General features: G+C 43.7%; 1 protein-coding gene across 1 annotated transcript in view; it reads right to left on the bottom strand.

The window, feature by feature from the left end:
* Positions 1 to 2,294: 2,294 nt before the first annotated feature.
* Positions 2,295 to 15,760, bottom strand: part of LOC104524941 (F-box/LRR-repeat protein 20) — a 24,619-nt gene continuing 11,153 nt past the window's right edge. The window contains exons 4-14 of the mRNA XM_010167968.1: positions 14,819 to 14,913; positions 14,291 to 14,359; positions 14,004 to 14,099; positions 12,594 to 12,720; positions 10,379 to 10,453; positions 8,559 to 8,689; positions 7,047 to 7,107; positions 6,467 to 6,511; positions 5,015 to 5,071; positions 3,734 to 3,946; positions 2,295 to 2,402 (exon numbers count right to left, since the gene is read on the bottom strand). Coding sequence (XP_010166270.1) covers positions 2,295 to 2,402; positions 3,734 to 3,946; positions 5,015 to 5,071; positions 6,467 to 6,511; positions 7,047 to 7,107; positions 8,559 to 8,689; positions 10,379 to 10,453; positions 12,594 to 12,720; positions 14,004 to 14,099; positions 14,291 to 14,359; positions 14,819 to 14,913 — 1,077 coding nt within the window. The remainder of the gene's footprint in view (positions 2,403 to 3,733; positions 3,947 to 5,014; positions 5,072 to 6,466; positions 6,512 to 7,046; positions 7,108 to 8,558; positions 8,690 to 10,378; positions 10,454 to 12,593; positions 12,721 to 14,003; positions 14,100 to 14,290; positions 14,360 to 14,818; positions 14,914 to 15,760) is intronic.

Below are 15,760 nucleotides of genomic sequence, written 5' to 3'. Positions count from 1 at the left end.
CCCCCCCCCCCCATCCCCCCACTCAGAGTCTGTCACCGTGGGAAGCTCCATTCTCTTCCAACACCCTGAAAAGTGGAGAAAGGAGTTTTGCAAATGCCATCTAGGACCACGCTCACCGAGGAGAGAGAGAGAGAGAGAATCCAAGAATCCACAGGATTTGATTAAATATCATGGATTAAAAGCGATCTACGGGAGAGGAACTGACAGTGTCCTTTTAACCACAGCACAGAGGGTCTCCTCCCGGCAGCCTGCGCCTCTGCAAGATGGTTGTGAAGCATTTACAGATGGGTGGGGGAAGTTCTCAGTTGTAGATGAAGGGGATACGGCTCTGGTGGTACTAAGTGACCCTTCCGGCTGCCTGAAGAGCTCAGACAGTGATTTAGAGGGTTGGGAAGCAACACTCTGTCCTCAAAGCAAACCCACAGTGGAAAAAAAACCCAACAAACCAACCCCCAGAACCTAAAATAGCCATTTTTTATGCTGCACCTCGCTCTTCTCCATCATATTCTTCCCCACAGAGGTGACCACACCACTCCCTGGGCTGCTGGGATGACTGGACAAGCTGGAACCATCCATGACCACGCGTGCTCCCGTCCAGCCCGGGGTGAGGACAGCGGGACGGGCGCGATCGCTTACACATCAGCTCCTCTTCCACAAACCTGTTGGAGTAGTTCTGCCCCATTAAACCCTCGGTGTCCACCCATCTGTTCACGTTTCATACTGGGGCAGGTGGAACCACCAGCATCAAGGAACTGGGAGGTCACAGAGCCAGCCCGGGGTGTCTGCGCTCCTCAAACACCTGGGCTCATTGTGCCTGAAATGCCTCAAAAGCAGCGGGTGGGAACACGTCCCCTGACAGGTCCCCTGACAGGGGGGGGGAGGACTGGCACAGAGCCACAAAACCCCAATTGATTCAGCTGGTTCCTGCTGGGGACAAGACACTTACCTGCAAAGCTCAGGGAAATCACCCAGCGCTCGCCCCTCGGCGCCCAAACCCCTGACCAAGACCCGCGGGTGGTTTTGTGCCTCCCGCTGCCTTTAATGAGTCGTTATTTCTTCATCAGGGCCAACAAGCCACAATGATTCTACTTTGCTTTTCCTTGGGGGGAGGATGAAGGAGGGGAAAGGACAGGAGGAGTAGGGAACTTACAGTCAAGAGACTATAACTTTTGTTTTTTCCTCTCTATTAAGAGTTATATTCTTGTCACTGGGATAAAACCTGAAATGCAAAACAAATTCAGACACCCTGTCGCTGATAAAAACAGGCTGAGGAGCTTCCAGGAGCCCAGCCTGTAGCACAGCTCACTTCCCATTTAAAAATCTTCCCAACACATCATCACAGGCTCAGGCTTCTAATAGTAACAAGTTGTTGTTTGGGGTTTTTTTGGGTTTTTTTTTAATTTAAATGATTGATTTATAACTTTTGTTTGGTAAATCTCAAAAAATTATTGAATTAGAGTTCTGTAAAAATAAAATAAAATAAAATAATAAAAGGAGGATGTAGGGAGGGTAAAAAAAAACTGAGCCTGACATTACAGATTTCAAGCTCTATCACAACAATCTAGGAAGCCTCTGAGCTGGATGCTACAGGACACAAGAAGAAAGAGATGAACCTTCAGTGTGAGCATGCTCAGGGTGGTCAGCAGGGAACGGGAAGTAGAGAAGCAGGAGTAAATCATGTCCCACAACAGCTGCTGTTTCATTCCCTCCATGAAAAAAGGGCACAAAACTTATTGGGATTTTCAGGTTTTTTTTTGTTTGTTTGTTTGTTTTTTTCCTCTCCTTTGGACAACAGATGCAGGGTTAAAGCATGTTCCTTTCCTCTCCCCCTTTTTTCCTCCCCACTTTCCCCATGTCAAAGGATTTCATTCATAATCCAACCTCAACAGCAGCAACAATCATTCTGAGTCCATAAAAAAAACCCAACCCTCCCCTCCTTACCGCAGTGATTTCATCTGAGCATGCCCAGTTAAGGAATGGTTCAGAATTATACCAATCCACCTACAGAAAACAAAAAAAAAAACAAAAACAAAAACAAAAAAAAAACAAAAACAAAAACAAAAACAAAACCAACACAGCTCCAGCTCCCGTCCTGCTGAGTTCATCAGTTTGCTGGAACAGGTGGGGTGTGTATATGTACGTGTATGGGTGGCTACAGGGGCCTGGCACCACAGCTCTGGTCACTGGCCCTTGTAAATGACACTGGTATCGTTTTCCTCCAAGATACTGGTGTCCACCAGGAACTCTACAAGTGTAATTAAATACTCAGTTTGCAAAGATGATGGTTTCCAGTGTCATAGGATGATGCAACATCTGCAGAAGCGTTGTCTGCTGCCCCCGACCGAGGGAGGAGGAGTCACCGGCGCGAAGTAAGCGTGGACTTTAATATTGGGTAAATGGGTCTGAAAAGAGAAACACCAGGAGTTAAGGGACAAGGGCAGTGGCAGCGTCAGAGTCAGAGTTAGAAACAGGCCTGGTTTGCTCCTCTGCACACTACAGACTCACAGACTGAAAAACCAGAGTCAAACTGGCAGTTTAGCAGCGTGATTCCCCCAAAATTGTGGATTGGGAAATTTTCTGTTATCTGAAAAGAGAATCCCAGAATGGCCTGGAATGGAAAAGCCCTTTAAGATCAATGAGTCCCATCATGCACCCAACACTGACCAGTCCTCTATGACTAACCCATGTCCCTCAGCACTATGTCTACACGACTCTTCAATCCCTCCAGGGATGGGGACTCCACCACTGCCCTGGCCAACCCCTTCCAATGCCTCAGAACCCTTTCAGCAAAGAAATTCTTCCTCACATCCCATCTCAACTGCCCTGGCCACAACTGGAGCCCATTTCCTCTTGTCCTGTCCCTTGGTCCTTGGTTGAACAGACCCACCCCCACCTCTCTCCACCCTCCTCCAAGGGACTTGGACAGAGCCAGAAGGTCTCCCCTCAGCCTCCTTTTCTCCAGGCTCAACAACCCCAGTTCCCTCAGCCATGAACTCATCACACTTGTGCTCCAAGAGTTACAGGCAACAAGAAAAAAGAATGATGCTCTTTCCTCACCACTGACCCTGTGACAGCCGTGAGGAACAGAACACCCAACTGCACCGATCTGTGTTCTCTTTGCAATAAAATGTTGTCATTCCTCCCCTTTTACAGAGGGAGAAAGACTCAGGATGGAAATCGTTGGGACACAGAGTGTCTTAGATGACCAGCAGCTACTGACAGAGCAGCCCCGGCTCTGTCCCTCTCACAAGGACACAGAGTCACCCCTACACCAGACGGGCTTTATTCCAGGATTAGCTGGAGTGACTTACACGGGAGTGTCAGTACAAAGCACACTACAGCCCACGCTGAGCACACACAGCAGTGGGGAGGAGGTGCCACTCTGCACATCTGCTGTGGCACTGACTCTGGGTCCCACGTTCAGACGAGTGTTGTCACGTACAAGGGCTTGTAAAATGAGCACTTGCACGCTGGGTCCCCTCTGTTCCCTTCTGCTACTACACAGTGAACACAGCAATTATCTCTCTTCCCTACCAGCTAGTGTTCCTCCCCCTCCAATCTTCTGAGGGCAGGACAGCTATTAATTTCATAGATGATGGTTCTCACAATACTTTTAAGAATGAGCACGGGATGATGAGGAATCTGAAACCTCAGCCTTCCCTCCTCCCACCAGATAAAACCTTCCAGCCCCAGCCTTAGCAGGGTTTTCATTTTGGTTTGTTTTTCTTTTTACCCTGAGTCTCTTGATCCCTGCCCGTGTGATTTGCTGACAGTCGTACAGTTCTATCCTCTCCAAGCTGTGGCAGCTTTTCAGATGCTCCAAGGAGGCGTCTGTGATCAAGGGGCAGTTGTCCAGCTCGATCACCTCTAAGCGGTCGTGTGCGCAGGCGCCGTTTCCCAAGTGACGAATCCCATCGTCCGTGATCAGCTCACAGTGGGACAAACTCTGCATCCAAACACAATGAGTTAGCAGCCTCTGCCATCGGCAAGCAGAAGCCAACACCCTGCCAGGGGACACTGTGGGACATGAGAGAAGATGTCCCATGTTTCATCAGTTTGGGTTGGTTCACCACACTGGCTCTTTGGACACGTCTAGAGTCTCTCCTTGCACTGGAGTAGCTGCTTTTGGACTCCAGGCACTGAGCTCTGTGGGTCTCCCAATGACTAACGTGCCTGCAAGGGGAAAACTCATGGCTGAGGGGCAATGGGAAAGGCAGTTGCTGGAAGGTGAGATCAGTGGGGCCAGGAGACAGGACAGCAAAGAAATGAATGACTGAAGAAACCACCTTTATAGTCTCTGTGGCCTTAAACACCATGGGAAGGACCCTGTTACTGGGTCTAAGAACCAGCAGAAATTCAACATCACCTACTTGTTGCCTTTTTTTTGGTGGGAGGCTGCATCTTAGAAGTTCTTGAGGAGGAAGCGGGGCTTGAACTAGGAGACAGCATCAGCCTGTTGCTTTGTTGAGGGGCACAGTGTGCAGAAGGGATGATGCCCAGGAGAACCCACTGACTACATCCCTCACCTCCCAGGACAGGTTTTCTCACAGGCCAATGGAGCAGCACACACAGGGATGCAGAAAAGACTTGAGACTAAACTCCCAGAAATTCAGACCAAGAGGAAGATTGCTTTCCAGAGCCAGCAAGCTTTCCAAGTCCCAGTTGCCCAGCTCCACAGCACAGCTGAGAAGGGCTGCAGTCTCCTCTCCTACAGACTGACAGCCCAGTCTGCAGACAGATGCTGCCAGGCTTGCTGAGGACAGCCAGAGGTTGGGACCAGGAGAATCCAGTGTCCTACAATTCATTTTCAGGCAACTGTGGGTGCCTGGTATACGATTAATGCTAGCAGTAGGGGAGGGACAATAGGTTCTGCAGGGTCAAGTTTCTAGCTGAATCCTTCCAAGCCCTTCACGACATGTCTATGAAGCCAAAGAGACAAATCTTTACAGGCAGTGCTTAAAAATCCCTTTCTTTGTAGAAAGAACATGCTGGAAGTCTCACTTGTAATACTCACCAGAACCTGAAGCCGTGGACAGTGTATGGAAAGCTGGATTAGTGTGCTGTCTGTTATCTGGAAAAAAAGAAAAAGCTCCTTCACGCTGGGTGCTTTGCACAAGGACTTTTTTCACCCCCTCTATGAAAGAAAACCTGCAAACTTTTGGCCTAATCCATGACAGTCACTCTCCTGAGCCCCTCAGGAGCTCATCTCCTGCATGACCAAATTTCAGATGTATGGATTCTTCCACTCCCTTATAGAAATCAGCTCATGTCCTTCAAGGACTGTTAAGGCAGAGGTGTTGCTCTTTTTTTTATTATTATTATTATTATTGTTTTTAACTTCCTTAAGTAGCTCTCATGAAATACGCTCCCAATTAAAGAGAAGCAAGTGAGCAGACTCCTTCAACACCCCAACATCTCCTAAATGTTTGTCTCTGAAAGGAGAAGAGGTGTTCAAACCCCCTTTCCAACAGCTTGGTGGATTGCTGAATTGGTCCTCTTTATTCTTCAGGAAGCAAGAGACTCCACACAATGGCTTTCTAATCTAAAAGCATTCAGGAGGGAACTTGCTGGGATGTCTTTGTTCAATGCAGTCAGTCCAAGGACACAGCCCAATTTTTCTTCTTCCTTTTTTGGGTTAACTTTAAATCACTTCCTGTCTGGACTATTGTAATTTCCTCTTGTGATCTCCTGAATTTCTGCCCTGTAAACATCAGGAAGTACAGAATACTGGGGTCACGTTGTTCTCATGGCAGGAAGCAAAATCCTATTATCTCCACTGTCTTTATCTGAATCAATTTCAAATCTATCCTCGGGGTTAGAGATTTTTTTCCTGGGATCTTGAGTAAATTCAACTATTTTCCCCTGTAAATGCTGCCTTGAAATGGTTTATCAGTTTATGTCACACACTCTACAGAACAGTGTGTAGTCACGTATGAGACCTGCTTAAAAGTAAGGAAAACAGTTGCAGCACAGGGTTCTAAGAGACTCAAGGATAAAAGACTCATGATATTTCACCCCACTTATTTCAAGCTGTTGCCATGTTCTCTCTAAAGTCACTGCTGTTCAAATAATCTGGCTATGGGTTTTCAAAACAGGGGTAACTCCCATTCTTTCTAGCAATAAATGTGGTGTAAACCTTCCTTGCCTTATGTGCAGAGATGCAATTCTGGGGTTTTTATCTTGTGTCAAGGGTCACAATTCCCACATCTATTAAGTGACCTTCAGGACACACCTCTTACTATTAAAGACTTCTAAAATTATTTACAGTAGCATTCATTAGTATTGAAAACAATACAAACAAAGGATCAAACTACAAGAGCAGTATTTTCTTATCCAAATATATCTGATCTTCTTGCTCAGGATTCTAAATCAAGTTCTTATTTAGAGTAAATCTACTTTTTCAGGATCTTTCCACATTTCTGTGACTGTGCTAAAGAAAGTAACAGCCCCAGGTGACACCTCCTACCTGGACGCACTCTTCCAGGTCCATTTTTTCAAGCTCATGGCAGTTCTAGGAACAAACAAAAGATCAAACACACAAATTAAGTGCAAAGTTCAGAGAGTAAATATAGGCACAACTCCAATAAAACAAGTTCTTTTCAAAAAATGAAGGTTTTTTCCTCCATGGAATATCATGACTGAAAGGAAAGTTTGCTGCTTCTTTTTGAACACCACTAAATACAGTAAAGGAAATCGATCAATTTCACTCATTTAAAGGCACTAAGGTTTTTTATTCATAGAAAATAAAGGAGGCTAAATTTAGGGTCAGTTGTAGAGAACACAGATTAATCTAGAAAAAACAAACAGTAAAGTTTATAACTCTCATGTATTCGACATTTCATGTAGTTTGGATGCACATCCTCCTAGATGTGTGGGTCAGGATGATGCCAAAGATGACATGCAACCTCATTTTTATAACTTAGCTTCCACTCAAATGTCAAAAGCATTACAAAAATCAACATTTAAGAGAAAGCTACTGTTTATTCATGTCTATCACGAAAAGAAAGCCAAGACACTTGATTAAAAAAGTGGAAACGAGCACTTACCCTAGCTAGAGTGGTAAAGCCCACATCTGTTAGTTGAGAACACCTTGCAACTTCTAATATTCTGCACAGAAAGAATTTATAATAACCATGGTGGAGTCATTTTTGCTTTTCAGAGTGTTTCATTAAAAGCTTCCAGCAACCCAGAAAAGTTTGACCCGGTTTAGGCTGTGCTCTCTGAGAGGATTAATTTTGCACAGAGCATCCACCCTCTATACCTGAGTGTAGGTCACAGGGAAAGAAAGAAAGAAGTCAGGCTAAAAGGGAACTCTGAGGGTCATCCAGACCACACCCTGCTAGGAGGCAGGGAGGTCTAATCCAACACATGTTGGACCCAGGGTGCTCTTAAAAACCTTCACTGCTGGACACTCCCCAAGTGTTGTCCTCTGGTTTCCACCCAAAACACAGATCTCATGGTGAAAAAAGGTGCAAAACACGACAACCTGGTAGATGGGCGTGCAAGGATAAATATTTAACACCATGATAAAAGAGTCTGAAGTCTTCTAAGAGGCAAACTGCTCGCTTCTGTGACAAGAGATTCACTTGCTGGCAGTTACTGCAGCTCTGCAGAGGTTTCCTTCACAATGTTCACATATTTATCTACTTTTATAGAAAAAAAAAAAAAGCCAACCTGCCCAGAGTTTGTTACACACTTCATCGTATGGAGCTTAACACTGCAAAGCTGCAGCTGCACATAAACACAGACACCATTTGGAACTGAAATAATCCTTTACCTTCCTCTTTTCAAACTGATTTCCATACACTTCTATGCTGCACTTTGTACCCATAATTCTCTAAGTGAGCTTATCACAGGAAACAGTTGTGGGTTGGTTTTTTCCCACCCCCCTTTCCCTGGATGATATGTATTTTATGCCATTTAAAACAGGCCACTCAGCTGTTACAGATGTCAGATAATAAAACTGCCTCTTCTTCCTGTACCTGGCCATTTTCTGAATTATAGAGATGTCTTCCTGGAGAAACTTGTCCTAATAAAAAAAGTCTTAAAGAATAACAAAAAAACCCCCCAAAAACCAGCAAGCACCTGCAGAGATGATGCTGGAAGCCCATTCTTTCAAGCAGAGTGAAAGTTCAAATTCCACCTGCTACAAAATCATCATGAAAACTCTCTTAATATCACAGGTCAAGAGGAAACAATGTTGTTCAAATGTGTTTTCAGCTGGCAATACAACAGTAACCCAACCTCAACTGTTCTTCATAAAAGAACAAAAGTAGATACACAATGTTGTAAAAGGAGACTGCTGCTAAGTGAGTCTATTGGCAGCACACACCACCATGGCACGGAGCTCTTCTACCACTGTTTTACAAGTTTAGAAACCAGAAGTTTGGGTAAAAGTACAATCATCCCTCAGCAAATTCCTAGAAAAGAGTTCTCAGTGATAAAAAGTGCATTTTCAGAAAGACCTTTAGAGTCTAAAGTGGCTCAAACATTACATGACTACGTCACCAAGATCTTCTGCTCAACATGGGGTAGGTAACTCTGCACCAAAAACTTACCTAAGCCTTGGGCAGTTCTGTCCCAGGGCATTCAAGATGGCATCTGTAATGTTACAGCAGCCTGAAGCACACAAGGATTGTAACTTGTGGCATCCTCTGCATATTGTAATGAGACCATCATCTGTTATTTGCTACAAGAAAAACAATAACAACATCACAAGCCATAACAATGTAGGTGGAGGTGCAAGGCACTGCATATTTTCCTTCTCTGACTTCCGACCAGGCAATTAACTGAGGCCAAGTTATGCTTCTTTCAACCCAAAAACGCATTCAAATATTTCACTGGAACAGCTGAAGCAGGATAAGCCTCACTGAAGTGACTTGTAAACATTTGGAAAGTGATTCCACACACATGGAAATGTTTCTGAGCTCGGGCCATGTCAGCAATGGGGGAAGGCACAGTAGCAGCAGGGCTAGACTTGGTCTCCTGCCTTTCTCTGCAACCTTTGGTTGGCAAGACCTTCTTGGCTGCAAGTCAAGATGAGAGCACCTACCAGAGTCACCCACAACACAAGCAGCTGGTTGTTTTCACAAGCAGCCTTTTAAAAATACACTCCAGTGGTTTAGGACCAAAACCTGAACCCTGAGAGACAGGCTTAGAGCCCAAATCATGTTAAATTCACCCGGTGGCACAGCGGCTCCATCCACCAGTTGTGTCTCTGAACACACAGGGTCCATCCAGCCCCAGGTGCTCACAAGTCTGTGAGGACAACAGCACACAAATCTGCTCCAGATGTTTCCCTCCATGAGCACATGGGGCTGGGATTTGGCATGCAGAGGGGACCGAGAGCAACACCAGCAGTGGGATGAGGGAAAGGGGGACAAGAGGTGGCAGAGGCCGTGTGTGCTGGAGAACCGGGTTAAACCTCACCCAGGTCTTGGTTTCTGGATTTTTCAGAGGCAGCCAGACTCAATTCCCATAAAAAAAGCACCAACCTAGGGAATGGCACTGCTGCTTTTAAAATAGCAAACAGCAAGTCTGTGGGCTGGTAAGTCCAAGTGCTGGAGTGAGAGGAAATAAAAACTGAGCAGAACTTGGCATTTTCAGTGAAGGCACTCAAGAACCTGATTAGTTTTCTTCTCCCTTCTACCTATTTGCCTCTCCCTGAGACACCAGATGCAGGTCTGGAACTTGTCAACAGTCCAGCTCCTCTTTTGCAAGCACCCAGTCTCAGATGGATGGGTACCAGTCTCTAACCAGTCTAGTAACTGGTAAAGCTGCTCCTTAAACAGGACTGGGAAAGGACAACCCTGCAGCCCCCCAAGGCCTTTCTGCTTCCGTGGAAAAGGAAGAGACTGTCCAGTTACTCACTGTGTCAGACTAACTGCATGATGGTATGTACAAAAAGCCCATTCCAATTTATTTTCTGGCATAAATATACATTTTTAGCACTGCAGAATAACTGGTTTAGAGCCCTTCTGTGCAGGGAAACTGCATTTCTTGGTTCAATTTTATAAAGAGACCAGAGGAATCGCCTGGCTAGATCACCACACAAACACTCCAGCCCAATGGAAAGAATTTTTCCAGCTAGTCTTGCAAATGAGTTTCAAAGCCCCACGGGCAGGGCAAAGAGACAAACAATTCTGACAAAGTGAATGCTGTGACACTGTTTTGGGGGCTTATTCAACACTACTGGATGCTACCAAAAAAAGCTGGTTTTCATCAACTATTTTTAAAAGTCTGGTAAATTTACAACTGCCCTGCCTGTACAGATGATGACGTTTCTGGATGAGAGTACATTGTGCAGGGTTCTGCTGTGAGATGGCCTCTAAACACACAGTGATGGCTGAGCTGGGAAATCAGCAGAAGCTTTACTTACTAAGCATGTTTGAAGGTTGAGAGTCACCAGCTCGGGACAATGTGCACCGATGTATTTCAAAGCTTCATCTTCAAGCTGGAAAGAAAAATGTAGAGACTGAAGTAACCTGTTAATCCTTGAAGCAATGTTCAAAATAAAGCTTTGAGAATGATAAAGCACCTGTGGTTTGGATAGTTATATGAGGGAGAAGGGCAATGCACCACAGTCTCACTGCAATAAATACATGCCTTTTTATTTTAACCATCTCAGGAACAGAGTTCAAAGACCCACAACACTGAGTTACTGATTTAAAGACAAGCTGATCTGATGAAACATGCATCCTTACCAAAGCAAGCAGTGAAATCAGAAACTATTTACAGGAATTAAGGGAATGCTTCACTAGCCAGGGCCTGTAAGTCACACTGCTTTTATATTGCAATACTGGAACTAAAATAAAAATAAAAAATAAAAAAAGTCTTATTTCAATGTGAGGAGCACAAACACATCCAGGTTGCCTTCTGATGCTAAGAAAGCTTGCTATTCTTAAATCTATAAGAACAGATGGCAAGTAATTGATAACAAGGATGTATTGCCATCAATATTACTCACGACTCCATAAATTACTAGAAACTCAAGCTGTTTCTGTGACCTGAATTCTCAAAATAGGCTGAGATTGTTATATCTTTAATCAAGTCATTTCTACAGCCATGTATACCCAGCTCACGTATTAAAAAAATCCAACACTAGTATAAATTTAGAAAAACTACTGATTATAACCCTTACAGCTGGGCTTTCTTCTGCACACCAGGGTATCACTGCTCTGTGCACTTTGTTGCCTTGCTTATCATAACAACCTTTCTGCATCCACACACAGGAGAAATAGCAAAATAAAAACCATATAGCTGTTTATCTATACACAGCAGACAAAAAAAGCACTTATTGACTCATACCCAAGGAATCTCTCTACCACCCCCAAGAGAAAAGCCAAATCCAAAACAAATAAGGGCTGTCAATGGTCGGGTACAAGGACCTAACAGATCAGAGATCATTTTACAGGTCTACCTTGAGGCTCTTAGACTCTTGGGAGTGTCTGGGTCATAGGTTTAAACTCCTGCAGGGTCAGTTTTATTCTCCTTTTTCAAGGACAAGATTCTGAGATGCACGTTTGCTCCTTTCTAGCCTAACTGTCTCCAATAAAAAAAGACCTCAGCCCACCTCAGTAAAAAAAACCAAGAATCAGTCTTCACATTCTTTGTGAAATAGCTTTGCAAGGAGCTCTTGCTCACCAAGAGAATAATACTGAAGTTCATAATTGATATAACTCCTTAGTAAAGTTGTAATGCAGGGAAGTATTTAACATAATAAACTTTGCAATGATTCACCAGGTAAGACAGTAAAGAAAGATTAAAGGCAGTTAGTCTAAATAAAAAAAAAAAAAGTATAACAAGGAGGCAAAAAAAAATCCCTCTCAGCTCTAAGAGTTACTGCACCATTTCTATATTGCAAAGTACAAGCACCACAGTCTCTGCAACCTCTTCAAAAATACTGTTGTAGCTCAAGAGCTCTATGATGTACTTGAGGGAACAGCACCATGTTCCTGCCTGGCTGCAGAAATGTCTTTTCAGGGAGTCCCACACATGGTGATTCTCTTAGACTAACTAGAAGGTTGCCCAAGGAAGTTGTGGATGCCTCCTCCCTGGAAGTGTTGAAGGCCAGGTTGGATGAGGCTTTGAGCAACCTGGTCTAGTGGAAGGTGTCCCTGCTGCTGGCAGGGGGGTTGGGACTGGATGAGCTTTAAGGTCCCTTCCAACCCAAACCATTCTATGATTCTAAGATCCAAACAACAAGTAAAGGAAGTCCTATCACCAGTGCAGATAAAGTCCTGTCATGCTTTCCTGAGCCTTCAGAAACGGGTGGATCTAGCCATGAATAATGAAGTTGTCTCTTCTTTAAAAAAAACTTTGCTCAATGTGTTCCCAATGGGAAAAAAAGAAGAATGATTCTACAGCTAGATATGCAATTTGTTCACTGTCCCACTATTCAAGCTGAGCTCAAAGCTATTAAAGAATTTCAATAAAAGCAGTTCATCTTCAAGAGACAGACTGTGAGTAATTTCAGTAACATAACATTTCTGGAAATAGAAAAATCCACAGTACTTCATCCCTAACACTTTCAGTTAGAGCAGCAATAAGCCAGCTGTTATTATTCCATCTGAGCAGTCTCTGTAGAGCCCTACCTGCGTGCAGCCTTTCAGAAACAGGGCTTTGAGTCCACCACAGCCTCGCACCAGCGCCTGGATGCCATCCTTAGTCACTTGGTCACACCAGGAGATATTCAGTTGTTCCAGCAGTGGGCATCCCTCACTTTGGAGGTGGGGGAAAAAAAAAAAAAAAAAAGCTTGTGGTTTTGTTTTGGAAAGAAATCCTGCTTCAAGGCAGAATTTAGGGAATTCCCATTTCTGGAACCCACATGAGCACAGATGTACCCCCACACCCCAAGCACCCACGGGGAATGCTTTTGTCAAACATCATCTCCATTGAGAAGAGCTCTCCAGAGGCAGCATCAGCAGCTGTAAAGCAGGGTATTAATAGGGTAAAAGACCATTGATTTACCCCATTTTGGATCCCCCCCAGCTCCTGTACAAGGACACACACTATGAGCTTTCTGGATGTGAGTACAACCAAACCACCCTCAATGAAAACCAAAAATAAGGTTGATTCCTGCCATGCTGCTTCTAACTTTCCAGGTGTAACTTTGCATTTGCAAAGAGCTGCCAGTAGGATTAACACTCCAGTGTAATTTGTAATTAGGAAGAGATATACATGCTATCATGTATTTAAGACAGCTACAGCAGAGATTCAACCACATGAAATTAGAGACAAGGATGAAGACTCTCAAGGGAAAGAAAAACCAGGCTCACAGTATTTTAATGCAGCTACAAAAATAATTGAATCATTCATTTGTTCTGTCAAATCTGTTTTTTCTTCTGGTGTCTAGATGCACTCTCCAGTATATTTTTCCCTGTGATACAGCTTTCCTGTATTTTCTTTTATTCTACTGTCATATCACTTGATTATTATTTTTTTTAAATAGCTTGGCTTCTATTGTTACCTTGAGTTGCTTTTTTGCCTCCTTTTTTGTGTCCCAATATGTTCCTACCAAAGTCTGTCTTTCCTTTCCTTTCCTAGATTACTTGGCAATTCCACTTAGCAGATTTAAGCAGTTAAATGTCTCCTAAGCACTTTAAAAAGACAAATAGTTCACCCTCTAGCTAGGTAAACACTAGCTAAGTACACCATGGTACACCTACAATGAAGAAGTGGATTGCTAATAAATGAGTATTTTTAAAAGGCAGATTAAGACTTTTGTCCTACTCCAAGACTTTCATAGAATATAATTCTTTTTCTACTGCTGATAACCATCAGGATGGATACAAACAAGGTCAGGGCAGCTTTTACTGAGTCCTCCTCCTCTGTCTGCCATCCAGGAGGCACAAGGTGTGACTGCTGAGCTCTGTTGGGGGACACCTGAATTCTAATCACCCCTACACCTCAGCCTAAGCCAGTCTCCTTCAAAGCAGAGGAGACACAGGGTGGGTCACACGATGGGGAATCAAGCAGCACAAGTCAATGTTGTTGACTCCTACCTCAGTGCTTTCAGAGACAGGTTGGTTATGGAAGTGCAGGAAGCCAAATCAAGGTGCCTGAGTTTAGAGCAGAACTTACTGAGGCTGGTACACGTGCTGAAAGAGAACAAACAAGAAACACTCATGCAACACATATAGTCAAAGTCATGTACATTTCACATGACATGCATTAAATTATCTACTGTGTGCACAAGCCTGGATTTCCTGTAAAAAGGAGATGGAGAATGTAACACGGTACGTGCAGAAAAGGGGATGGCAGGGCAAACAGAGATGAGAATGTTACTCACGCATCTGTGATCTTGGTACAGCCATTCAGGTTCAATACTTCAATATTTCTGCAGTTCTGTGCAAATGTCCTTTAGTAAAGAAAAGGGAAAACACAGTATGTTTCAGGCATGAGATCTCCAGATGTTTTACAGCATTTGTTTTAACTGCATCACCAGATAGGATTTACAAAATTGTCTTACAACAAAATTAACAAGTAAATAAAATAATTTATGTTGCCCCAATATCTTGCATTGGGATTTCCCAGCCTAAAGGCCAAAGTTTGTGATTCAGCACCAATTCCTACTTAGCCTGCAGGAGCAGCTGGTATTATTTGAATGAGAATTGAGAAAAATGACTACTGTGTGAAGCTAAAAAAAATGATAAATTAAAAAGGCTTCTCTGTTACTGCTCCTGATATTTCAAGTTGGACACACAGGCTAAAGATCTCTATTCCAAATTGTTCATAAATTATTACAGTCCTCTGTCATTGGAGAAACTGAATCATTCTTTATATCACACTGAAGAGCAGAAAGAAGCCGTACCACTACCTTAAAGCATTGTCTCCCACTCCCAGGCAGCCCCGCAGGCTCAACTTCCGCAAGAAACCCCCACATCTCTTCGAAATATTCTCAACTACTCGGCCCTGTGGGAGACAGAATGATATTAAAATCCCAAAGTGATTTCCCAAAGCATTCAAAAAAGCTGAATTCAAAATTTTGCAGATGAACGACAGTTTGTTATTTCTAGGTAAAACAGTGCTAAGAAAACAAAACTGCCGTGACAATTATCTAAGGCAGGGAGAGGGAGAATTATTCAGCTTGTGAAGATGGAGAGAGAAGGAAAAATTACCTAAAGCCACTCAGGCTAATGACTGAGGAATTTCCTCCAGTTCAAAGCTACCAGATATGGACACAGACTACCCAAGAGAGGCGAAAGCAGCGATGCCGTTGCGACAACACGGGCAGTAAGATTTACCAATAGGTACAGGCAATGTTCTATCCATGGACAGATGTAAATTTCTATTCAAAATAGAGGTGAGGCAGAACCAGCCCTTAAGTTTTATTCTCACAGAAAAAGGGACTAAAAAATTCCTGTTCAAGCCATCTAGAAAAATGCTTTAATTTCAAATTTCTAATCAACAGAAGCCTCCAAAGACCCCACTACAGGCCAGCATTTATTTAGCTATTTCTCACTTTGCATGAAGTGCAAAAACCATTGAGAGTATGTTTGTATCAGCATCCAGAAATTCCAAACCTCTACTTCAGTCTATGTGGTTGTTCATCACAGAACAGGAACATCACTTGGTTCAAGTGCTAGCTGGCATTTAAGATCTCTATAATGATGAAAATACTCTCCTATAATCTTTTTCCAGTCCAAAAAAATATCAAGTATCAGGCTCAGTACAATCAAAAAGGGACACTGGCTTAACCAGATCTCTGCACGAGCTTCTGGTGACATCTGGCCACTGGTTTTCAGGGGCTCCAGGAGCA

This window comes from Antrostomus carolinensis, unplaced genomic scaffold (assembly GCF_000700745.2).
Source record: "Antrostomus carolinensis isolate BGI_N321 unplaced genomic scaffold, ASM70074v2 scaffold435, whole genome shotgun sequence".
In the NCBI taxonomy this organism is placed as follows: Eukaryota; Metazoa; Chordata; class Aves; order Caprimulgiformes; family Caprimulgidae; genus Antrostomus; species Antrostomus carolinensis.
This window is presented reverse-complemented; position numbering and strand designations above follow the sequence as displayed.